The 25088-nt window shown below is 39.3% G+C and overlaps 2 protein-coding genes and 1 long non-coding RNA gene across 10 annotated transcripts; 1 reads left to right on the forward strand and 2 right to left on the reverse strand.

The window, feature by feature from the left end:
• Positions 1–16: 16 nt before the first annotated feature.
• On the reverse strand, positions 17–25052 carry LOC106751658 (BTB/POZ domain-containing protein 7). Of its 6 annotated transcripts, none has more exons than XM_014632626.1 (12): positions 24478–25052; positions 23644–23655; positions 23398–23538; positions 22563–22945; positions 21875–22425; positions 21469–21632; positions 20859–21243; positions 20502–20654; positions 20265–20421; positions 19302–19480; positions 1907–2122; positions 17–1416 (listed from the first exon to the last, which is right to left on the reverse strand). In XM_014632626.1, exons 1-12 carry the CDS (start codon positions 24549–24551, stop codon positions 1126–1128), a joined length of 2706 nt encoding a protein of 901 aa, XP_014488112.1. In that variant the 5' UTR covers positions 24552–25052; the 3' UTR covers positions 17–1125. The 6 variants fall into 6 exon arrangements, with proteins under 6 accessions (XP_014488112.1, XP_014488115.1, XP_014488114.1 ...); XM_014632629.1 differs by having other exon boundaries at positions 22563–22927; positions 23403–23538; positions 24478–25051; XM_014632624.1 differs by having other exon boundaries at positions 1126–1416; positions 23398–23655.
• Positions 5793–18029, forward strand: LOC106751660. 3 transcript variants are annotated; one of them, XM_014632631.1, is made up of 4 exons: positions 13885–14608; positions 14663–14720; positions 15947–16048; positions 16578–18029. In XM_014632631.1, coding segments are annotated over exons 3-4 (1242 nt in total). In that variant the 5' UTR covers positions 13885–14608; positions 14663–14720; positions 15947–16046; the 3' UTR covers positions 17818–18029. The 3 variants fall into 3 exon arrangements, with proteins under 3 accessions (XP_014488120.1, XP_014488118.1, XP_014488117.1); XM_014632632.1 differs by lacking the exons at positions 13885–14608; positions 14663–14720 and adding an exon at positions 5796–6189; XM_014632634.1 differs by lacking the exons at positions 13885–14608; positions 14663–14720; positions 15947–16048 and adding an exon at positions 5793–6189.
• LOC106751661 lies at positions 18351–19062 on the reverse strand. Its single transcript, XR_001375084.1, has 2 exons — positions 18619–19062; positions 18351–18537 (listed from the first exon to the last, which is right to left on the reverse strand). It is a non-coding gene; the product is annotated as an uncharacterized LOC106751661 (long non-coding RNA).
• Positions 25053–25088: the final 36 nt, after the last annotated feature.

A 25088-nucleotide genomic window follows, 5' to 3' on the forward strand; every position in this document is an offset into this window, starting at 1 on the left:
GAAAGAGAGAGAGAGAGAGAGAGAGAGAGAGAGAGAGAGAGAGAGAGAGAGAGAGAGAGAGGAAAAATTAAAAAGTTCAGAGCAGTGAAATGTCATCAAGCGCTTCGCTGCTCGCTTCATTCCCGCAAGTTCTCGCCATATACTTTCTCTCCTCGCGGTAAGAAAGAACGAACCGTACGAACTCGCGACACTTTCACTTTCTTTTCATATGTAATTATATAGAGCGAAGATGAGTTGTGAAAAGGCGTGATTTATTCAATATCTCCCGTGTACAATCGTATCCCTTATACCTTTTTTTCTTTTTCTTCTCCACCTTCTCTTATAACTTTCTTTCTCGCTTAAACAACACAGTCTTGACACTTCTCAGCCGGAGAACAGCGCGACAGTTGTACACCTTAATATTCCGCACATACACACACACACACACACACACGCGCGCGCGCGCGCGCGCATGCATACACAACGCAGACACACGCATAAGTACACACCCACATATACACAATTATCACGATTACATATTTATACGTATAAATCACAATCCGCAAATTCCTCCCTCCCCGCGTTTTCTTTCACTACCCCCCCCCCCCCCTCCTTCCTTCTCATTTTGTTTCGTCAACACGATTGCACTTAAATCGTCGTTAGTTATACCATCTACATAATATTGTACAGCGAAGAAATCCCCGCGTTTCGCGCCAAGTTCGCGAAATTCGCACCTCGTGCTCGACGAGCGTAGATCCCCCTCCCCCACCTCCCTTCCCTCTTCCCTTCTTGCACGCTCGCGGTGTACAACTCCCAGATCTGCTGAGGTTACAAACCGGTGCGCGCTTGAACCAAATACTCTCTTCTACCTTGTTGAACTTGCTTTTAAATGAAAAAAAAAAAAAATATGTACACTCAGACAGTCGTCCGTCCGTGCAAATAAATTTGTGCCTGTGATAACGAGAGATTTGCTTGAACGATATGCGTTACGTAGCAGACTATTATGTAATAAGGGTTGCGGCGGAAGGAGCAGCCCGAAGGAAGGGTGGGACGCCGCGCGGGCTGCGACAAGCGGGATAGAGTTTACCGAGGGGGGGATCGGTAGTTGCCGCGTTGCTATTCGCTTCCGCATATCGCGTATAAATTTCAAATAAACCTCGGTAAGGCAGTGCCAGCGCGATGATACACATACGGTGGTGGCGGCGGGCCGGAGAAGTGTCTCTGATGCTGATGAGGCAGCGACGATCGATGCGGCTCGATGTTGCCGCTCGACGGTGAGAGGTGCGGCGGCATCAGGTGCGACGTACCGTCACCGAGATCCAATTCCAATTCCTGCTCCTCTATCAGATGCAGGGCGCCGAAGGAGGCCGTAGCCATCGCCACGTCCGGCATCACGCCCGACAATTGGCCGTCGCTGCAGGAATTGCCCTCCTGTTGCTGGAAACCAGTCAAATGGAGATATATATATATCGGTGTGTGTCTATCCTTGCACAATCTGATTCTAGAAAGCGCCGTAATTAGGAAAGCAAGGGAGGGAGAGAGAGTGAGAGATCGTAAAGCAATCGTTTCCGATATATAAAAACACCGGGCGAGACTCGCGCATTACCGCGCGAAAGCGATAACGTCACTGTGTAACAATTTTAGTTGCGCCAAACGGTTCGGATTGAATAAGCTCGGTGGTTTTTAGTAGTTCGCTGCGCGTCCCTCTCTCCTTCTCTCTCGCTTTCTCGATTAAAGTCCCACGCGACTACACAGTACAGAAGGAAATTTAATTAAGCTAGTTGGACTCCCGTGCGAGAGAGAGAGTGGGGGGAGAGAGGGGGGAAGGAGGGAGCAATCTGGCGTAAACGCAAGATTAAAGTTTCGCCGAGTTGTATTCGCGCGCTCGCGGCGATATTGCGAGCGTGTATCGTCGCCCGTCTCTTACCTCGGCAAGAAGCCTGCAGCTCTCTCCCTCGGTCACTATAGCTGGAAGTTCGTGCCTATGTGCGTAAGACGAAGTCGGCCGGGGAAATGTCATGTTCCTCCCGTAACACACCGGGGCGGTAGTTCTCACACGAATACCCATGCCCGGCGAGTCAATGTCCTCTATATCAGTCATCCTCGGCTCGTTTTGCTCTTTCATACTGTAAGACGCTGTGTTCTGAAAATCGATACATACCGGCGATTTATCGCGCGCTGTCTCTCTCTCTCTCCCTCTCTCTTTCTCTCTCCCTCTCTCTAAATGAAAAATGCATTAAAAGCTCGGGGGAAGATGATACGTGAGGATGGATCGCGCGGATTAGCGAAGAGCGAATTCACAGGGGGAGAAGACGTGTTTGCAGGGAATGGAGGGAGGGAGGAGTACGGGGAACGTTGATCGTTGATTTATTCTAAGCGAATCGAGTGTGAATCCGAATAAAAAACAGGGCTAATGATGTAAGTGGATGACGCGCGAGGGAAAATTGGAGTCGATTGACGCGCCGCGGCGTCGCGAGTGCGGGGGAAACAGAATTGATAGAAATAAATCTCCGTCGGAGGGCCCTCCTTTTCCCTTCCGCTACCGAAATAGAACGAGCCGTGACCCAATTGACACATGTGTCGCGAGTGTGGAAGAACGTTTACGTGACGAGAGTGTGCGTGAGAGCGCGTATCGCGCGTACGGCATACGCCGCAAATTAGCAAAGCGTCATACGAGCGATACGGCATGAGTGCGTACACGCTGCGTTTAAAAAAAAAACTGCTGGAACATTTCTTTTGGATGCAATTCGGAACGCGAGCGACAGCCTAATGAGAGAATTGAACTTCTGGCCAGTGTTTGCCTGAGATGACTTTAGATTCACCTAGACGAAGATGAGATGAAAACCTGAAACATTCATCTTAGATGAGATGAAGACGATTTTTCTTTCGACCTATCTAAATGGAAGATAAGTAGTGCTACTTGCCTAGATAATTTTTTAGATAATGTTGCTTTCATGAGAGACTTTATAAAAATGTATAATAAAAATTACGTAGATCATGATCTATTTATTCATCTGGATAATTATTTAATTAATTTTATCGAGATACCGGCAAACACTGAATATATCATATAATGTAGAAAAATATATCATATAACAATGTTTTTTGAACACGATTTCGCTGCTTCTATCTATCTTGATTTTCCGCCGTGACATCGATATATCCTGAATATAATTGACGCACACTATTGGGTTTTAATACATTTCAATACCGTGCGTTTCTCACATAGATATTTCACTTCATGCTGGACATTCTCGGGATAAAAATTCAAACGGAGTGACAAATCGATGACGAATGTCCCCGACGAGCGGTTCATCGATGTGCAAAACGATTATAAGTTTTCCTCGCGAATCGATCTCGTAGTCGTGAGTCATTCGAAAAAAAAAGTAAACAGTACGGCACGTGTGTTATGAACTTGCGGGATGACGAGATCCTTTTCGATGTCGCATCAGCCAAATGATTCGCGGAAAAAAACGACTCCTCCTAATGGCAGCAAGTATAACAATCACCAAAGTTCTCCTGGTACGTACGATAATATCGTTGTTTTGTCATGTTGAAGATGTTACATCATCGCAAGCGGTGTTCGCGATAATGCACTATATACACAGGCTGAATAAACGAGTCTCAAGGCGCTTAACTTTAAACTGTATAGCGTTTCACATTTGCAAATACGTAAATGGAGTGCTGATTTTTGTCATAGCGAAATTACATAAATTGCAAATGTTTGAACAATAAAGAAATACAACAACTACGTACGTGGCAAACAATGTAAGCGATAATTTGCAAGTTATTCAAGGAGGTTTAAGCGTTGATCTTTAATTAATGGAGTATTTTATTAAGAAAATTATAAAATAAACCTGTACATATCATGTGTTAAATGATCATTTTGTATTTTAAAAGTTACCAAATATTTAAAAAGGCCAAAATGAAAATTGAATAAAGGACTCATTTGATGTAAAAGTAAATAAATGTAAGCACCAATTTGATGGAAATGTAAGTACCAATAGTAAAAGAAGAAATGTGAACATGAAATATATACAATTGTAATTGTATTTGATAAAATAACAAACCGTAATTATACATATTATTAGTACAGATAGAGTTGAATATTTTAAAAAATATATAATATTACAATAACATTAAATAATATTATTTTTTTAATATTATTATAGTGATAGACATATAACCACTTTTAATATTCCAGAAATATTACTTAATATTAAACAATATTACGCGCTTATAAGATACTCTCAAATGATCTTTTTTCCTTTCACAGTAACGTTCCTCTTTCGGGCAGCTAGAGAACAATTTCAGATGCAGTCAGTGTGCATATGCATAATGTTTCAGTGTCCTTTTACGCACTACGTCAAGCTGCAGTGATGCAACACGCCATTGGTATTTAATAATACACGCGCATCTGCATTTATTAATGCATAATGTCGTATATATCAACTACAATATATTGCTGTATCTCATCTTGCTAGTAATAGTACCGCGTTACTCCCCTCCTGTATAATAACACGCGTCTTATAAGCCTTATTCAACATGATGATGCGAAATATCGCGATAAAATGGTGTTTTTGGTAAATACTATTTTTAAAATAACGCGATTCGCCACGCCGTTCTTGAAGTTTTTTCAACAGCAGGACCGCCGGTGTTACGCATGAGAAATCTAACGCATTAGTAATAAGGAGAAAAAATAACAGGTGAGTGAGAGCTGACGTGGGTATGTTGTTGAACGTTGCGGACGAACGTTGCAGTTCGATTATTTTAAATTATCGCCTATGCGACACGTTTTACATGTTGTGTCGGTGTAAAGTTAACTTCATTGGGGAGGGTCCAAGATTGCAGTCAAAACTTTCGGTTATTGTTACGATATGAAGCTCTCTGTGATATTACCAAAGGCAATAATGAAAAAGTATCAAACCACACTTTCATTAGTTTATCAGGCTCCTATCATGACGATACGTGTATGCGTGACAAAACGTGACAACGATCGTGTTAATAATTTTTAACTGTATTAGCGATAAGTATTATGATTATTAAAACGAAACTTCCGATTACAGGTGATTACATCGTTTACATTATGTTTATTATACATCGTAAATATTTACGAACTCATCTCTTACTTTGAAGAACAGGAAGGTCTATCCTTCACGACACGAGAGAATTCCAGTGAATTCACCTCGATTTATTCACCTGTCCTTTTTTGTAGATTATCAAGAGAACATTACAACAAGAAAACGAGTGGGGAGAGTCGAGGAGGTCGAGAGACTTTGTTCGTCGCGTCTCTTCGAAATCGTGATTTCACGGTGAGCAAAACGCTTCTGCGGACTCGTTTGCATCTCATTGCATTAAAACAACGACATGCAACATCGTTCGTTGAAACATGTGATGTTAAATATTACATATCGTCATTTTGTCCTTCAGCATGCGTGTATATATATATATATGCAGAATGTCCCAAACTAATCTCGGATGTCCTAAACCAATTCCCGTGGTGTGCAAATAGAACGGGTGAAACTGAGCAGAAAAGTCCTATATCATTTTGCAAATAACACGCAAAATTTCGAATTATCAATGATTGAAAATGGCCATATACAGAGGTTTCTTTAATTAATAACTCAACAATTTGGGTGTTAATTGCAAAATGGTAAGACTTTTTTATTCCGAATAGTTTAATCTACAAGTATACGACAACTATTGTACCTAAGGACAAGTTCAAGGTTCAAGGGTCAAAGTTCCATATACTGATGTCTGTCGTTTAGGTACAACAATATATATATATATATATATATGTATATATGTATTTCTTCTCCCCTTCTTCCCTCCCTTTGATTAATGTCTAATTCGACGTCGTGTTTAAAGACACCGATGAACAGCGAGCGAGCGGTAAAAAAAAGGGGAGAGTCGGTGAAGTCAGAAAGTCAAAAAGCGACCGAAAGCGGCCTCCTCGCGAGGAACGCGTTACGTCAGAGATTTCCGCTCCGTACAACCACGCGGCGCGCTGCACCGATGCATAGAGCGAGCGTCGCAAAAAAGGCGTTCGCCGCGCTCTGTGTTTGCAGCCGCTCGTTTCGTTTGATCGCAAAGTACGTGCGCTTCGCGAGTCACGCGCAACCACTTCGGCTCTACGTGTCACGCCGCGTATCATCATCGACAAACGCGCTCAGCACTTCCGACGCTTCCCACTCCGCCGCGGGTGCTGAGGTAAATAATATAATTGCAGGCATTTCTTTTAAGTAAACGAAGGTAAGTTTAAGGTGAGACAGTGATTTTTAAGATAAAATCCGATCGAATCGGCCGAAACTCAAGAGCGCCGATGACTGGTCATCGATACGTGCGACCCAGTAAACAAGAAATCGTTAACACAACGATGATTGTTTATAACACCATAACGTTTTCAAATACGTAGTTCTTAACGTTGCATACAACGTCACTGTTAACGATATTTGACTAAAACATTAGAAATAATGTTTCTACACTATAATTTTGATATTTAAGTATATAACATTATTAAGTTTAAAAACGATTATAAAATATTATGTCGATATGTAAAATCCATATAAAATCGATGTTTTAAAAGATGGTTTAATGTCTCTTGTTTACTGGGGACGAGCTATTTTTATTCGAAAACTCGTTATCGCCGCAAACGACATTTTACATTCGTAAAATTCCGTCGGAAATGAATGCATTTATGTCCGCACCGTCATTCACAAAATTACACGTACAACGAGCACTTTTCAACGAGTCGATTTTCCAATTCGTCAGTCTCATCAGATTGTCATTCGAGTGAGCCAAAGTTGCAACGTTTTTGTACTGAGATGTAAGTACGATCGCGGTCGAACTCAATACACGCAGTGTCGGATGAGAGTGGCGAGAGTCATCGTTTTATTTGCGAATGTACAGACGTATCGAGCTAATCGCAAAGTCCGGAGCGTTAAATAAGATATCAAGGCTTGCCAAAAGCAAAATGGCCTCGGCCTCTGCGCGAATCTCGGCGTGCCGCGTTATTCGCGCCCACTATCCACTGTGCTTGAAATGCAATTGTACACCGAAGGGAAAAATATCTAAAAATTAAAATTATTTATTCGTGGTTACTAATATGTTTATATTTATGTATCATTTATTACAATAATATATATATTTATACCGAGAAAATTTATTTTTAAATAAAAGAAAGTATATATTTAATTAAATCTGTAGAGCCTTTCTCGTAAAAGCAATTGTTTATTCTAATTAAATAAAAGAATTTAATATTTAAGTTAATACGCTATTGATATCTAACAAATATTTTTTATCCAGATATTTTTTCTCTCAGTGTGGAAAAATATATATGGAACTTTAAATGCGGAAAATGTTCAACAGAAATTATAAAACCAGGTTTTCCTCCGCGTGTATGCTTCAATTTCGAATTTAATATCTTTTTTTTTTTTTTTAATAAGTACTAGAATATTTCCGATGAGGTACTTTTACCTTTTCGAACTCGCGTATTAAGTATATTCTATTACACTCGTCACTAACCGTTCGTTTTTAGCGCACATCAAAGCACGGTCGTTTTTCGTATATGAAATGTGATTAAAGCTTTCACTTGAAATTGTTATTCGTTACATCAAAAGAAATTCCACTGAAATTATAATTATTTTCGGCCTCGTTTATTTGAGAAGTGGGAATCAAGGTGCACTGCCCATATACTGTCTATATGCACTGAGAAAAAGATTCGGTAGTAACTATTAAAATTTGGTGAATATTTGCCGACCAAATATTTGATTACTGCAACCAAATAATTAAATTCCGTATACTAAATATATAACATACGGAATTATAGTACTATATATATATATGTATATATATGTGAAACTAAATCATTTGGTTGCGATAATCAAATGTTTGGTCTGCAAATATTCACTAAATTTTAATACTTACTGTCAAATCCTTTTTTCAGTGTAGACACGCACATAGGCTGCGCGAGCAAGAGAAAACGTGAGAGGCACGAAATAGAGCGCATCCTTTTCTACGTGCACCTCGACTCCTCAATACTCGGCCCGGATTAATAATAACGCTTATTAGAATTTACATGCTCGGATTGGGTTAATATTAATGCTTATTTGAAGTTCCTAAAACGCATATAACACACTGAAATACATTTGTTAGATACGTGCTAGATTTTCTTCGTCTATATCGTTTTAAAAAATATCGATATCCCTTGTCCTTCCCATTCTTTCTTTCCCGTAATACGCTAGAAGGGCATTAGATTACTGAAAATTTAGCTTACAGAAGGAAAAAAAAATATACATCCTTCCGAAGGTTGCGTTATCAAGTTTACAAAAAATATTAACATTATTGCTGCGCAGCTTGATACATGACAATAATTGCATTGACGTGTTAAACCGCGACACAGCACGCTTATCTCAACTACTCTAATTAAGCTCTCATCACGCATCCTGCAAATGACAATTTCGTAACAAAACGAAACGGTCATTTTCTGCGATACGTCCTTCGAAATAAATGCCGTGATATTCGCATATGTTGTATAACGCAATGCGAAAATCCCGATGTTTTCGCGTTTTTTGTCTCATATCGGCGCGCGCGTAATTTCGCGACTCGTCTGGGATGTTTACGATACATTTACGACACGATTCATTCGCATTTACGCAACGTGGACCCTATAAGCGTGTAATATTCCTACAATATTATATGAATATTATTAAATATTAAAATAATATTCATAAAATATTTTAAGAATGTTATGTAATATTTTTTTAATATTATAGGACTTTTCTGTACGGTTTCGCCCGTTCCAGTTGCACACTATGGAAACTGAGATTAGTTTAAAATATCCTGTACATATACATAGAGTTGAATATTTAAACATATAATACAATAACATTACATATTATTTTTCAAATATTATTAGGAGCAGACATATAACCTTCTATTAATATTCCAGAAATATTACTTAATATTAAATAATATGACTAAAATATTATTAGGACATTAGGTCTAATATTCTAAGAATATATCCAGTATATTATTTAATATTGATATTAAATAATATTACGCGATTACATGGAATGCACTCGAACGAGCCGACAAACTCCAGTTATCAATATCGCGCAGACTGAAATAAAGATGGGACCGCATCGCGATAATAAGAGTCATCGGTGAACGCTCGACAGTATACACGCGAAGAATGAGCAGATATGCCGATGAGTCTATGTAAAGCACGTTCCAAAGTTCGCAAGTACGCATCTGATATGTCTGAGTATGAAAGTGGGAAATAAAAATTTTACACGTGTCAAGATTGGGTCGATTCGAACGAAGCCTTCGAAAGCAAAATAACGCATTATCGGACGATAAACTCGCACTCTTTCAACACGATATAGATAGATATTATTGCATATTTTTATCATTCATGTTACGTGTAACATTTTCTAGATAACAGATTCGTTTCGTTCGGTTCGAAATGTTGATGCTATTTCGACACTTTTACGTTACGGTTCGCGTCTACTTAGATGTTTTACAAACTAATGAAAACTTACTTCGACAACATTGACACTTTTTTATTAACTTTTCTCTTGAACCTTTTAATTCTCCAAATTTAATTTTAATGCTATTTTAATGCTAAAATAATAAAAGTGAAAATTTAAGAAATCATCAGGATAAAAATAAAACTAAATTCTATTATCAGAATTGAAATTGTGTGCGAACCTATTTTATTATCTTAGCTACGACTGTGTTATAAAATTGACGGTTTATCAATATCCGTCACGATAAATATCAGTCGTGACGGATATCGCTATTTATCACGAGAAATTCTAATAAAGTTCTAATAAAATTGATTAGAACACGTCGCGATTGAACAGATATATTATGCGCAAATGCGAGGGTTTTCTAATACATATAGCTCTTTTTCAAACTATTATACGCACTTAAATCAGCACCGCCGATAGTTTTTTTTCCCATATCACATTAACGTGTGTTATCAACTATCATTTATCAAAAACGTTGAGATATCGGAGAGCCCGAATACGCCTTCCAGCTCTCGCTTAAAATGAAGACGGAAAACTAGACAAATAATTATGTCGGGTTATATAAATTTTTCTGTACAAATTGCAATCGAATCGGTCGAGCGATGAACAAAACTCGAGCCTGATTGACGAACTGATAATTATAATAATTCGAGTTGCAAAAGTCATCCAAGCTAAAACGTAATTGCACATATGATACAGATGAACATAATTTTGCTGAAGAAATCAAGACAGTTCTGTCAACAACCTATATGCAACCATGATTGTTTGTAATTCCAGTTGTTGCGATCGATTTTTTTTTCCCTCGATACTGAACCTCGCGCTCTTTATTGCTGTAGCATGCGCAGTCACGGCGATCGTGTGTCGCATGTAAATCCTTCTTGAATGCGATTCGAATTAATTCGCGACATCTGCTTATTGTTGTGGCCGCGATTGTGTCCCATTTCGATCGCACGGTTATTTACGTGCATGCAACGATGATGCAATAATGAAATCGATTAACAGCAGAAGGTAAGTGTGATCGCGGAAAAACACCAAACGTTAAATTTTTTCCTCGGCTGATGGGTATCCAAGCATTGTAGTCTAATATTCTGCGAATTATTTTCGCGATATTATCATCGTTCGTCGCTTATAATACGAAATAACGTTGCGAAATAACACGTCTACGATTATATCCGGCAAACAAATAAATATGCATCAAATCTGTATATCTGCCGATAAGAACTTATTAATAGTGAAGACGTTACATTATGTCGAGCTTATCTGCTTATTCTCTTAGCTCATTATGTCGAGCTTATCTGTTTATTCTTTTAGCCCTCTGATCTTTCTACAAACTTATCTGCTTTCGTTATCTCACTCTGTTTTCCTCGCGTTTCGCGTTATTCTCACTCCGAATTTAATAATTTTTCTCTTCAATTCAGTAAAGTGCCAGTTTTCTCATACCTGGTTGCTCATGTAAAACGTTGCACGTTCGTTCGTATAAGATACCAGAGCAGCCTCTGCTATCTCTCTCAAAATTAATCGACGATTGTCCATCATAATTCGATGAACATAATCGATCATTTCATCCATTATTGCGGTTTTTGATCGTCCGGAGCGTTCCTAGTCGAAAATGCTCATTCTGCCACGTTCAGCAACCCGGGTTTTCACGTAAATGAAAGAGCAACATCTCCGTACACTGAATCTAATTCAGCTTTAATTTCCGTAGGAATTTCCCCTTTCGAATGAAGGAATTTTGTCAGCGCGATACTCCAATTTCTCCATTGTCGACAAACTGGCACACAAAAGGCTGTCAGAAACAAGCCGCTGGAATGACATCAAACTTAGCTCTTTGTGTTTCTTTGTGCCATCTATCGGACAAGTATTGAAATTTCACTGAACACTGTTCTTTCTTCAGATCAGGTCGTGAACTTTTCAATCTATATCCTTGTATATGAGATTGAAAGCAGAAAAGCGGAGGTAAAAATCTCACTCCTCGCTTGTTTCAAGTATACACGCTTCTAATAGAACTTTAACATCGAGAATCATTTGGAGAAATGCGCTTTTAATTTGTCGGATTTTATTGAAAAAGAGAAGAAAAACAACAAGAACACAAGAAACAAGATACCGTAAATTCGTCGCGCGAAGAATAAAGATTTCGATGATGAGTGATGAAGAATCGGATCGACGGTGTGGGAAAGTGAATGAGAAATGGACCGGAACCGAGTTTTACGAAGCCGAAGAGGTTGCGCAACACGAATAACAGCGCCTGTCCGAGTTAATTGTGATTACATCACCATTGATGCGACTTTCGTGGATCGATGAGAAATCGATGAACAATTTAGTAGAGAGCAACGCTTTCGCGTTGAGAACGCATCTATATACGCGTGAGGCGGTGATATGATTAAGACCTCTTAGCAGGAAATAATCACTGCGAACCCGACATACACGGTTACGTGCAATTCTATAATTATTGACCAACTGTGATACGTTACGTGTAACATAACTTATACAAAAACGAGACAATCTTACTGTCGCCTGAAGCTCGTTTCTCATTATCTTTCTTTTTCCCTTTTTTTTCGCTCGCATTCGTCTCATTCGACTTCTTTATAGCTGATAATCAGATCTTCCGACAACAACCAGGGAAAATACGACAGAATCGATCATCAGTTCGGCATAAAAAAGAAAGTGTCTTAACAGCCATATATATATATATATATATATATATATATATATATATGGCTGTTAGGACACTTTCTTTTTTATTCCGTTACATCTTTCTACATCAGAAAAATATTGGTTCATATTGGAAGAAAAAATATACTAATAAAGTATTATCTATAATAAAGTATTATCTATGTAGAAAATATTACTTCGAAAAAGTCGGAAACGCGACCGATGACTGCTATTAGATGTAACTATTTACTTAACCGTTTGAGTCCCGGGGGGTATTGAAAAAACACTGTCGAAGAATCCCAAACAACGCAACCGCGCTTTTACTAAATGAGTGAAAAGACCCAAGCAGCGCGATAGCGCTTGTTTTATTTTACGTCGAGAGATACCAAGCAGTGCAATAGCACTTCTTGTATATGTTAGGTAACGTGATTCTCGTCTATTATTCTACATATTGTAAAATGTACTATTTACATTAAAAGGAGCTGTGTGATGTACTTGCGTCAGTAAATCTGAGCTTGCGACTTCGACAATCGGTAACGCACCGTCAGTTGTCCACAATGCTCGAAATGTGCTGGGTTTTCTCGACGTAAAATCTCAACAACGCGATCGCGCTGCTCGGGACTCAAACGGTTAAGTCAAACAATATTTTCTCGAATGTACATATTTTCTTCAATGTGAAAAAACAAGTGTAAACTGGCCGCAGGCCTGGTTTGTATAAATAATTTCGAGCACTATGTACAATTTTTATTTTTATTTATTATTATTCTGTACAAATAACTTGTTCTAATCGTTTGCACTGTGTCCGGATATGATTGACGATTATCCGATAAATCTATGAATTTCGGGGTTGAGAAGTGACGAAATACCTGTCTAATGCCGTTACCGATTAAAGTTTTTTTCCTAGTTATTTTTTCCGCTTCATAGAAACTCGATGCACACCTATAACGCTTGAACGCACTAAACGAAATATCGATTCGATACATCAAATTTAAGCATCCTAATTCGTGACGACTTCTGAAAATAAAATCATGCCATCACCAGAAACGAAACGATCTGCCGCGACATTGGCAGTCGTAAGTGCGTCGTTAGTCATTTAGTCACGGAGTCGCCCGAGCAATTATAAAGAGCACGCGAAGTTAATGCCTCTGCGTGACGAGCTGCGAAAACAGTTTCTTTAAATGGACTATTAATTAATCTTTCGATAATCGACTGTTACTTTCCTCGTTGCGTGCGCAAACACTTTTTTTACCGATCTTATAAAACAACAAGATAGAGTATTATCTATGTAGATGATAAAAAAGAAACAAGAGAAAACATTACTTCGAAGAAGTCGGAAACGCGACACCGAGTGATCACATGTCGCCAGCAGATCACGCGGCGACATGAAAATAATTTGGTCACGGACAAATTCGTTTACCGTCGTTCGCCATCGTTAGTCTGCGACTAATCTCAATACTCCAAGTTTCTCAAGCATTGGCTATGTGCGTACTATAAATAGCTCTCGTTATATAGCAGTCATCGGTCACGTTAACAACCAGAAGGGCGCAGAAATGTGTTTTAATTCGATACTCCCCCTCGCATTCGTCTATGGACAGCAAGGACTCGGACCGAATGAAAATATCGGTCCGCTGCTGGCTCCGGTCTACTAAAAATGTTTAATAAAGATTCCGGTTTCGGTTTTCTGGACAATGAAAATACTGGTAAATCGTTTAAGTTACGGCTTTTTCGGCTCCGGTTCTTCAAACTTGTTTTCTTACTAAAATTTTTATCGACTTAAATTATTTATATATATATATATGAAACAATCAATCAACGTTCTGCTCTTTCGTGAGAACTAGAATTTTATTATTAAATTAAAAAAAAAACGGTTATTTAAAATCACAGAATAAGAACCGAAATAGTGAACCGAAGAGAACGACGAAGCGAAAAAAAAAGAACGCTTCCAATTCCGGTTCCGGTTCTGTAGGCTTTATAAAATTTCGGTACGGTTCCGGTCCGACAGAAATATCCGGTTTTCATACGGTTCTCGTCGATTCCGGTTTCGGTCCGGGGTATCCGGTGGACAGTGATATTCACGTTTGTCTCTGTTATCAAGAAAGAGACAAGCAACGACAACTAGCTCAGCGCGGGCTAGTTATTAAATATCGCCGCATCGTTGGTTTTATTCTACGATATCGAAATCAGTTCGTTATAATTCTGTGTTCCCACCGGTTGTTGATTTTTTCTTTTCCTATTCATCGCGCAATTATATTAATATTTTGGAATGGTCGTACCGCTGAACGATAAGGAAAACGATTAGCTTATCTGTTAGTTGCATTTGCATGAACGTCATAGAGCGCGACGGCAAGCATAGCGACGGTCTAATCGACGTTCTCCCTACTATGATATAAAATAGCGAGGCTTGACAATGCAATGACAGTTGATGTTGGAAGCGATACGCGAACGTACGTTGAGAGAATATATATATATATATATNACGTATGTACGTGTGTGTGTAGGTGTGTGTTCTTATATCGAAGATAATCGAGAAATATAGCTGTAGCGGGTAACGATAAGGTGAGCTTTTTTTCAAATGAAACAGTGCCACGATGGTTATCTTTGCGCGCAACAGTATCATCAAGCTATACAATGTATGTTACAAATAGTGGCCAATAGTGTCATTACATTTTGTTTCCTCGTTGAAAAAAAAAATAACACAAATATAAGTGGACGATAATAGACCGAATTTATTCGATCGTTTCGAATCAAAAACAGCTTTAAGCGTGCGACACGAAGCATGAATTCTAAATGAAAATATTTGAAGTTCGTAGAAGTTATTGGAGATTTTTTAATCGGAAGGAACCCCTGTGGATATGCAAAAATAGAGAGGTTTCTCCGCATTTGGTATTCCTGTTTGTATTTAATTTTGATTAGCTCTACGAAACAACGTACGAAACATCTGTTCAAATTTTGTTTTGTCGAATTAAACCACAATATTTGATGGGAGAAAAGCATTATTTGATGCGTTGTATTTTTATTTTAATATATTATATGAATCAGCCATCGTAAATACTTAATCGAGAATCTAGAAGCAATTATAGCATCATTGTATTATTAATGTATATCTCATCGATAATCTCCACATATATTGACTGTTTTTGCGTTTTCTCAGAAAGTACTACATAATTATGTTTTTTGAACACTATAAAAATATGACTGAGTCACGTTTAAAGTGTCATTTCTTAATTATCATGAGTGAAAAACTTAAGTCAAGATTACTATTAAACGATTACGGCTATTGGTAAAAAAACTTTTTAACAAAATAAGGAAATGATGAATTTTCTTTGTACCGAACAATACAAATATTTAAAGAGTCAAACAATTGTATTCGGTAAACATTGGTTGGACCACATGCCGATAAATAAATTTCCTCAAATTCAACTACATTTATTAATATCAAAACTATCGACGATTAACGCCTGTATCTATTTTTATTAGAACGGTTTAAATGATAGATTTTTGCAGAAAATATATAATTCAAGAGAAAATATTTTTACTTATTCATTTTATTTAGTTCTATTCAACGTAAATTAAATGTTATTTTTAAATTTTACTTTTTAAAATTAAACTTTATAATTAAAATTAATTTTTGCAATAAATTACAAACTAATCACTTGGACTGCTTTGATAATTCTAGTATAATAAATTCAAAGAAAAAATTGTTCTCTATGTACCTATTAAAACCTGATTTCTTCCGTTACTTTCGAGTAACTTTTAGCTTAAAAGAAATTTCTTTTTTACAGCCTCCGACGCACATAATATTCAAAGTGGGAAGATCAAGTTTATGCAAGAAACTCAAGAAAATTCCAGTTTCATTAGGACGTTCCGCATAATAAATATATTATGTATGTCTATGCTGTACAGAGAAAAATTACCACAAAACGTTGTAATGTTAGATTATACCGAAATTATAACTAAAATTATGATATATGTTATAATTTTTAGTGATGTGTTTCATTGTACACATCACTAAAGATTACAACTAGGGACTCGGACAGAATAAAAATATCGGTCTGGTTCCGATCCACTAAAATATTTAATAAAAGTTCCGGTTTCAGTTCCGGTTCTGTAGGCTTTTGTAAAATTTGGGTACCGGTTTACGGTCCCGGTCCGACAAAAATACTGGTTTCCATACGGTTTTCAGTCCCAGATTCATGATTAGAACGCGCATAATCATTTTAACTATAATTCCGATTACAAAATTTTGTGATAATTTTTACTACAGTACAAATACGGTACATGAATAATCACGTATATAAGTCGAGCCATCGAGATAACCGTCGAGATAACCTCCATGTACAAATACGGTACATGAATAATCACATATATAAGTCGAGCCATCGAGATAACCGTCACAAGCTCCTCTTGTTTTAGGACAAAGACACCGTTGTCGAATAACAATATGCTACCGGTCCAAGATCTGGAGACGTTGCTGAGGAACGCTTACGGCCCCGACTTTCAAATAAACGACATGGAGTGGGAGCCGTTGACAGACCCGGGGGAAAACTTCGGTAGTGTGATATTAGCGATCAACATCAATGCCGAGCTGAACGAAAAGAAGAGGACTCTGAACGTAGTGGTCAAACTGCCACCGAAATCGGCCTATCTGTTAGAACTGTTCGACAGTCCGTTAACCTTCCAGAAGGAATTGGCCTTTTACAGTACGGTGGCGCCGGAGTTCCTGAAGCTGCAGAACGAGAACGGAATACCCTGGGAGGAACTGAGCGTGATTACTCCCCGCTTCGTGGCCGGTAGGCTCGGCCTGCGAGACCCGCAGCGTTTCGACGAACAGGCCGCTATTATTCTGGAAAATCTCAAACATCAAGACTACACCACGCAGGACCGTATCGTCGGGCTGGACAAGGTGCACATGGACTTCGCGATCGGCCATCTCGCCAAGCTGCACGCCATCACGATCTGCATGAAGCTGAAGAAGCCGGAGTTCTTTCAAGAAAAGGTGTTGCCCGCGCTGGACTACTCACTGAACGAAGGCGCGAAGAACGGTATGCTGGATATGGTGACGAAGGCGCACAACGATTACAAAGAGATCCCGGAGGCGGAGCCATACCTGAAGAGGATCGAGAAGATGATCGAGCATGGATACCGCACTGTCGTAACGCCGGAGGAACCCTGGAGGACGTTGGTGCACAACGACTTCTGGGTGAACAATATGCTGTTCAAGTACGACGAGGCGGGCAAGCCAGTCAACATGAAGATAGTGGACTTCCAATTGACGGCGTACGACTACGGCGTGAACGATCTTATATTTTTCCTCCTTTCGAGTTCCCGGAGGGAAGTGCTCGACGACCACCTCGAGGATATGATCGACTTGTATTACGACTCCTTCGTCCACTGTCTGAAATCGTTGGGCGTGGACGCGGCGATGTTTCCCAAGGACAAATTTATAGAGCACCTAAACCAATGCGCGCCCATCAAGTTCAATCAGTGTATCATGATGGTGCAGGTGATACAGGCGGCACGCGGCACGGTCACGAACACATCCATGGACGACGAAAAGGGTGTTTTTGCCGGCGGCATCAACGACGCCAATTACAAGCAGAAGCTGCTGCACATATTGTCCACGTTCGATCGAAAGGGGTGGCTTTTGAATTGATCGCAAGCGAGAAGTTTTATTTATGACAAAATCCAGCCCTATCCCGTGTTTGCCGGTATCTAGATGAAATTATCTCCTTAAATTTAGAGCGATTACATTGACGAATTACTTAATCGTTATGCGATTTCATGATTTGCATAATTTTCATTATAAATTTTTATCAAATCTCTCATGAATATCATCTGAAAAATTATTTAGATAAATAGTGTTTTTTATCTCTCATCTAGATAAATAAAAATCAAAATAATCTTCCTCTCATCCGAGATGAATTTTTCGGATTTCCATTTCATCTTCATCTAGGTGAACCTAAAATCATCTAAGGGAAACACTGGCCCTAACCCGACGTAAAGCAAACGTTGCAAACGTGCATAGCATCAAAATAATTCACAGATATTTCTTTCCGTGCGATCAGCAGGTGTACAAGATTAGACGTAAGTCATACGGATGACAATATTTTAAAACAATATCAGGTGGTAGAAAATTTAAACTAGCAACAGACAAATAAGATTGCTAAGTCAGTAGTTCTTAAGATCATATTTAGTGATAGAAATATACTGATATAAAAATAACGCAATTCTCTTTTCCTTACATGACGTTAAAAATATGGCCAAAACTTTCGCATTTTTGAAGGTATTTCGCTGGAAATGAGCGATTTTTATTGTACATAACATGTATTTAGGTACGTGATGTCTAGTATCGGCGGCGAAAAGGTTGCGCTACCTATCATAGTTTAATAAATTCTAGGATGAGTGAAAATCGTTCGAATGTTCCGGTGATTTTTGTGCGAAAAGTTTGCGCTACCTATCATAGTTTAATAAATTCTAGGATGAGTGAAAATCGTTCGAATGTTCCGGTGATTTTTGTGCGAAAAGGTTGCGCTATCTATCATAGTTTAATAAATTCTAGGATGAGTGAAAATCGTTCGAATGTTCCGGTGATTTTTGTGCGTTCCCGGGTATACCGATAAAAAATATGCTGCTATTGCTTCGCCGTTGATTGTAGGCAGCTTTGCTTCAGCTTAATTTTTTAAAGCAAGCACATATCGTTGACTTTTATATTTGAAAATATTTGCATTAAATATCTTCTTTCCTCAATCATTAATAAAGACAATAAGTTTTACATGTTACACTGCAGAACCAAATATAGAAGACTCGCGTAAATGTTGTAAATTATAAAGAAGCGCTTTATATGTGCACTTATTAATAAATACTCGTTAATAAATGTTATTATGTCCGTAAATGTAAAATATGTGTAAGTAAGCTTAACATACGTAAGTTAGCATACGTAAAGCTTAACGTGAAACAATATATATATATATATATATATATAATTTCGTGCAAATTCTTAAGAAACACATTTTATTTTTATTTTAATACGTTAGAACGCACATGTTACTACTGTTATTATTAAAACGTTATAAATTACCTTAAATTGCGCGTAAAATTAAAAGCATGCTCAAAAGCGATATAGTATAAAGTACTCACTTCCAGAAAATCGGCTACGGTATCGGGCAGGTTGAACTCTCTGACAACACGCAGTCGCACTTGCCGATTAATTTCATGCCGCGAAGAAAGCGGCAGGCTTATCGCTCGTTGACAGCTGGGCGACTGCCTCAATTTTTGCTCCCGTTTCAGCATCAAGGCCATCGTTGCAGAATCTGGTACTGTACATGTACAGTAACATATTATTTCTTGTATTATTATTAGTCACAAACTCGTCTATCGTTGTTTTTTTACTCTTTTCTCAACCTTTAATTTATAATGTGTAATTTAATCTTAAAGTTCGGTCGTCTCCTCGCAATCTTGATTAATGACGTCAGAAGTGAGAAAACGTATATCCAAAATCCTTGCGGAGCATATGTTGAAAAACAAAAGGATGTATCCATGAAATTATACTTGCGATCGATCGAGCATATTTAGCAAATATTCCGGAAACATTTCCTTTACTTTAAAAATCGATGAACTTAAAATGAATGTAACAAAATCACGAAGTTATCCTCCACCTCCTTCAAGAGAGAGCGGAGGAGAATTTTGGTTTACATAGTTAGAAAAAGACCCTTCGAATACATAAAACTTTCTCATGAACAACTTTCTGCTACGACAAACAATATTTTTCAATTTTTTGGGTAATACTTTACATGGGCCACCTTGTATAAAGAAGTGAGAAGTGCAACACATACATATAATCAGATGCACAACATAAATAGTACACATAGCAGAATACGAAAGAAAATATATAAGAAAATTAGAGAGTAGAGCCAAGCGAGGAAATCGACAGACAATCAGAATTGTCACCGTCCTTACGACGAAGATAAACGAAAATCCTTTTTCTCACGACAAATTGCATCTCTCGTGTCGAAGACAAGCACAATAGTAGCGACATTTACAGCTTTATTTCCACTTTTATCAATTTTATCCCGGATAATATGATAATTTAAGTTATAATACCTGGAAATGCCGCGGCAAGAACGTCGACACCGGCGGTACCCATAGCTCTTGGCTTTTCCTCAACCATGTACAGCGCGTCCGGTATATCCGCTACGTATCGCGGTCTCCGTAGTCTTACCAGATCAGCCTCTTGGACCATTTGTTCCTCCACCAAGGACTGATAATGAGTAAAAACACATTTAATCAGCTGACCGACAGCTGTAACTTCCGATTTCGTGGAGTGTCACAGGTTGTTACCTTGATCTCTTCGTAGTACGGCATAAACAACCTCGGCCTCACGAAAAATCCGTTCTTCTTTCCACCTCTTATCCACGCGTTCATCCGCAAATTGTCCTTTTCGTCTCCTATCATGTGGCTCGGTGGGGTAGAAACTAAACCTCTTCTGATGGCCTGATGGGGTCGAAATTGAAAAGTTATCTCCGGGTGCTAAATTTGATGAGAAATAAGCGGGAGGAAGAATGTGTGCTTCAAAGGGTTAAATAACTGCTTTATATATAGCAGCCTTCGCCCTAATCAGTACACATTAATCCAGCGTACCACGGCTTATCGAATTTGCAATTTGAATTCAGATAACATCTCAAAGGGGATACGTACTTGCGCCAATGCTTCGCTATTCGGCGGCAATATGTGATCTATTCGGACAAGCGGTAGAAGTTCACTGAGTATCTCCCGCAATTCGATGTCGCTGAGATCTCTTTTCTTGATGCCTTTCCGCGTCACCGAGTGCACGGTGTGACTGAGCAAATTGGGCTCCCGATCCTCCATACGACGTACTAATTCATGCTCGCCCCACTTGAGTACCGCCTGCAGTATCTCAAGTTCGCTCGCTTGTAAAAAATGACTCTGTAAAACGTTCGCTAAATGGGCGTGATCTAACTGATGGAGGATCGAGGACGAGGCGATCGGTTGGAATTCCTCCCTCAGATAATGCAACGCCTGTCGGTGCACCCATGATGATCCGTGAGGTTGACTGCCCCACCTAGGCGATACAACGCAACTTCTTAGCAACGGTGATCGATTATCTATTTTATATTAAGATAATTGGCCCGTGAACCTATTTTCTACGGAAACTTTTTCACACTTTAAGCATATCAACAGAAACATGACCTACACAGATATGCAATTGGAAAAAAAATTGGCAGTACTATAAAATGCGTCTTCTACATGTATTTTCTATTCGTTTATAAATAATCGAAAGATTTACTTGAGAACGGTCGGTAACGATTCTAAGGTGAGACACTCCAGAATAATATCTTCGCAACCCTGTGACAGTATATCAAGCTCGAGAAATCGTCCAATCTGATACAATTCCATCGCTTCCTCCAAAGGACTTGGCCGCATTCGACCCGTGTGTGTTAGAGCTTGAACCTGAAAGTTGCAACAAGAAAAAAACTGAGTTATACTCTCTCTAAATTTCTCACAATGAAATTTCACTTGGAAAGCAGAGTGACTACCTGAGTCACTCCCTTACTACGTTACTTATATTGCCCTAAATATTTTAGTGGACCGGACCGATATTTTCATTCAATCCGGGCCCCTGGTTTTAAATGAGATACCACTCGAAGAAATAAAGAAAAAGATTCTCTCTCCCTCAACACCAAAATGCTCACCTCTCCTAGACTGCCAGCGCTGTTACCACAACCACTTGTTCTTGTTATTAACGATAAGTCAACGGTATCTAAATATACAGCGTGTAGCAGGACTCTGGCGTATCGTTTAGGTATTACACTTTCATCCAACACTATTCTAGTAGGTATATGAAGCGCCCTTTCGGTGTGATCCTCGCCCGATCTCGTCCGTCTCTGTATCAAATTTCTGAAGAAGGGCGATCTCGCGGAAAGTATTGCTTTGTGACATGGCAGCTCCAGCTTCGGACGGAATCCGTACTCGGAACTGCCGCTGTCCGGTCTCTGATAATCGCCGTCCGAGGTGAAGATGAGAGCGGCGTCCGCATTCTCGCCGGACTCGAGCAAGTATCTGAGATCGTGTTCCAACGGATTCGGTGTCCCGAACTCCTCGCCGAGCCGCCGCAGCAGATTCGCCTCCAACGCTGCGTCGTGCGGACAGATGTCGCCGGTGTAAAGATACCGCAGCAACGCCGAGAACATCGACACCTCGAGATGCGGGGTCCTCAACTCCAAACATATCCTAGCGCCGTATCCTGTAATTCAATGTAAATCAATTGAAAGAAACTTCAAATCCTTCGATGTAAAACGAGATACTTTTTAAATGATCGTGGAAAGATTTAAACATTCATTATTACGGATGGATGAAATGTTCTCAAATATAGATACATACCAGGGCAGCCTCCCAGCAAATCCCTGAAGTACGGACATCTGGCGGAAAGTACGGCTCTATGAACGGGAAAACACGCTCCTCTATATACAAGATCAACGTCGGAACAATGTTTGTGGTCGTACAGCATCGACAGGTCTTGCTTGAACGTAGCAGCTGGCGGTCTGGCCAATTCAGCTTGAACATGAAGGTCCTTCAATGCGGCCAGTGCCTCGTACTCTTCCAACAAGGCCGTCGCCTCCAAATGGCTCCATGTAGACACCAAGTCTCGAATAATTCTGCCATGGTCGCATGCTTTGGAGGAACGGCGTCTCCTGATAAATTTCTTGCGCAGCGTCGCAAATCCTGTCATCTTCTTCTTCTTCTCTCTATACATAAATAAACAACTATAAAAAGTTTAATGTGTGGTCGAGTCAGTGACTTACATCTTTAAATAATTATATATCTTATGAAAATATATATTTTAAAATACTACGTCATACATTATTTACAGATCTACGCTTTTTCTATGTATATAAAGACAGATTTCTTTTATATTATATTTAAGAAGTTATGTAATTTTATATGTACTCTTTAAAATAATATCTCAGCCATTTGTAAATTTAAATGCTGATGCTGTAAACATGTCGAACAGAGAGAAACGCAATTTATGGTAAAAAGAGCAAGATTACACTTTCTTTAAGAAATGAAATAAGCAATTTAAAAATAAATGAAAATAAACAATTGAATATTTGAATTATAATAAGACGTATAGTATTTTCGACAATGTCAGTAGACGTGTAAGAGGCGAATGGTAATATAAGAATATTGTAAGCTATATAGAACATTGATAATGTACCTAACTGCAATGCCATGTTGATCCGGACTGCTTGATGCCGAGAGTCTAGCTGCTTGGACCGAATCTCCACCTATACTGGTGACACTTGATGATGCAGAAGCACCCATTCTATGTATCATGTGAGAGGCATCTCCACGCTGTCTTCTCATAAACCAGGAATCCCTTTTGTCAATATTATCTATACCTTTTACGCGTCTGCGTTTCAACACACACGGCGTCAAGATACGAAGTACATTCATTGCTTACCCAGACGACAGCCTAAAATAAATCAATAAGTATTTAGTACTTTACATTCAATGTGTATCCAACTATAATATGTACATGCAATATTATTTCAATACAGTAAATACAACACTTGGTCTGTTCTTTATAGCAGCACTGCTGCTAACTTGCACGATAAGTTAGAGCGAGACAAGTATATTTTGTCACAATTAAACTGCTTTGACATTTGTTACAAAGATATACACACACATTCAAGATATATCACAAAAATATAACAATAAATAAGCAATCTATAGATCGGTAAAAAATATTACATCTACTACCACACTCATTTATTCATAATAAAAAATATATCCCTTTCGCTTACAGTTTCTCAGACAAATCTTTCAATTATATAACAACTAATATATGTACAAAATGTTTTTTTTTCTAGCAACATAATTATGAATTTCGACAGAGTTGCGTTACCATCATCGCTAAATTTATTAAAATTAATTAACTACTGTTCTAGAATGAGGATTTCCAGACGGTATAATAAGAACATTGACGTATCGAAAATGCGTGTTGAAGACGAGGGAATCTCCGTGAATTCTTCGGAAAAAGAAGACCCGGATGCAGCAAGAGAGAGAGAGAGAGAGAGAGAGCGAGCGAGAGAGACGAGAGTTTCACGAAATCAAACGTTACAAGATACGCGATGAACGCGGGAGGAAAAATGGAAAATCGCGAAGAACGTAAGCACGAGCGAACGCGCGCGGGGCGATAACAAGAGATCGCGATACCTACAATCCCGCCGCCGCCGTCGAAAGTGGATCCCACCTGACGAGGCGGCGAGCGCGTATACAACGAGGAGTCGTTTACCTGGGCCTCCGGGACCGGCGTCCTTCGTCCATATTACTCGACGCTTCCCCGTTCGAGCCGACACGGACGATCATCACAAAGCACGACGGCCATGTTTATACGGAGAGAGAGAGCGTAGCTGTACGTGCGTGCGTGCGTGTAAATAAAAGCGAAGGGATCGGCGACACGACGAGGCCGAGGATGACCGAAGGCATAAACTCGTTCGCTCGCTCGCTCGCTCGATCGAACGAACGAACGAATGAATCGATCTCAACGTGATGGTCAATTTCACATCGAACGCGTTAGAACGACGTTAGACGACGGCTGCGGGACAGCGTCGCTCGGCACGCTCGATGTCCGGTGTTCGTAAACAACCGAGTCAAGCAGCTTGTCATTTCGACGAGCGAAATTTCGCGGCTCATAGCGCGACTGAACGCGACGACGACGGAAGCGGTTCGTCGAGAATGCACGGCGCCGACAAGCCCGTAGGTATCACGGCGAGCATGTCGAAACGTTGAACGATGTCTCGGTGTTTACGTCAGTGACATCCGCGAGATAAAAGAATGGTTGTTTGGGGTCTGAGCAGACGCGTCGTCAGTGACGATCTCGCGAACTCTCGGTCGCGTTTCGGT

Source organism: Dinoponera quadriceps, unplaced genomic scaffold (genome assembly GCF_001313825.1).
Source record: "Dinoponera quadriceps isolate SergipeBrazil2010 unplaced genomic scaffold, ASM131382v1 scaffold115, whole genome shotgun sequence".
NCBI lineage: Eukaryota > Metazoa > Arthropoda > Insecta > Hymenoptera > Formicidae > Dinoponera > Dinoponera quadriceps.

Excerpts from the sequence above, each read along its gene's own strand:
- LOC106751658 (XM_014632625.1), bottom strand. The coding sequence starts at position 23,636 with ATGAATGTACTTCGTATCTTGACGCCGTGTGTGTTGAAACGCAGACGC. Across the intron at positions 21,633-21,874 it reads GCGCTGGCAGTCTAGGAGAG|GTTCAAGCTCTAACACACAC; the intron begins GTGAGCATTTTG and ends TGCAACTTTCAG. Across the intron at positions 21,244-21,468 it reads TCGTTACCGACCGTTCTCAA|GTGGGGCAGTCAACCTCACG; the intron begins GTAAATCTTTCG and ends TGTATCGCCTAG.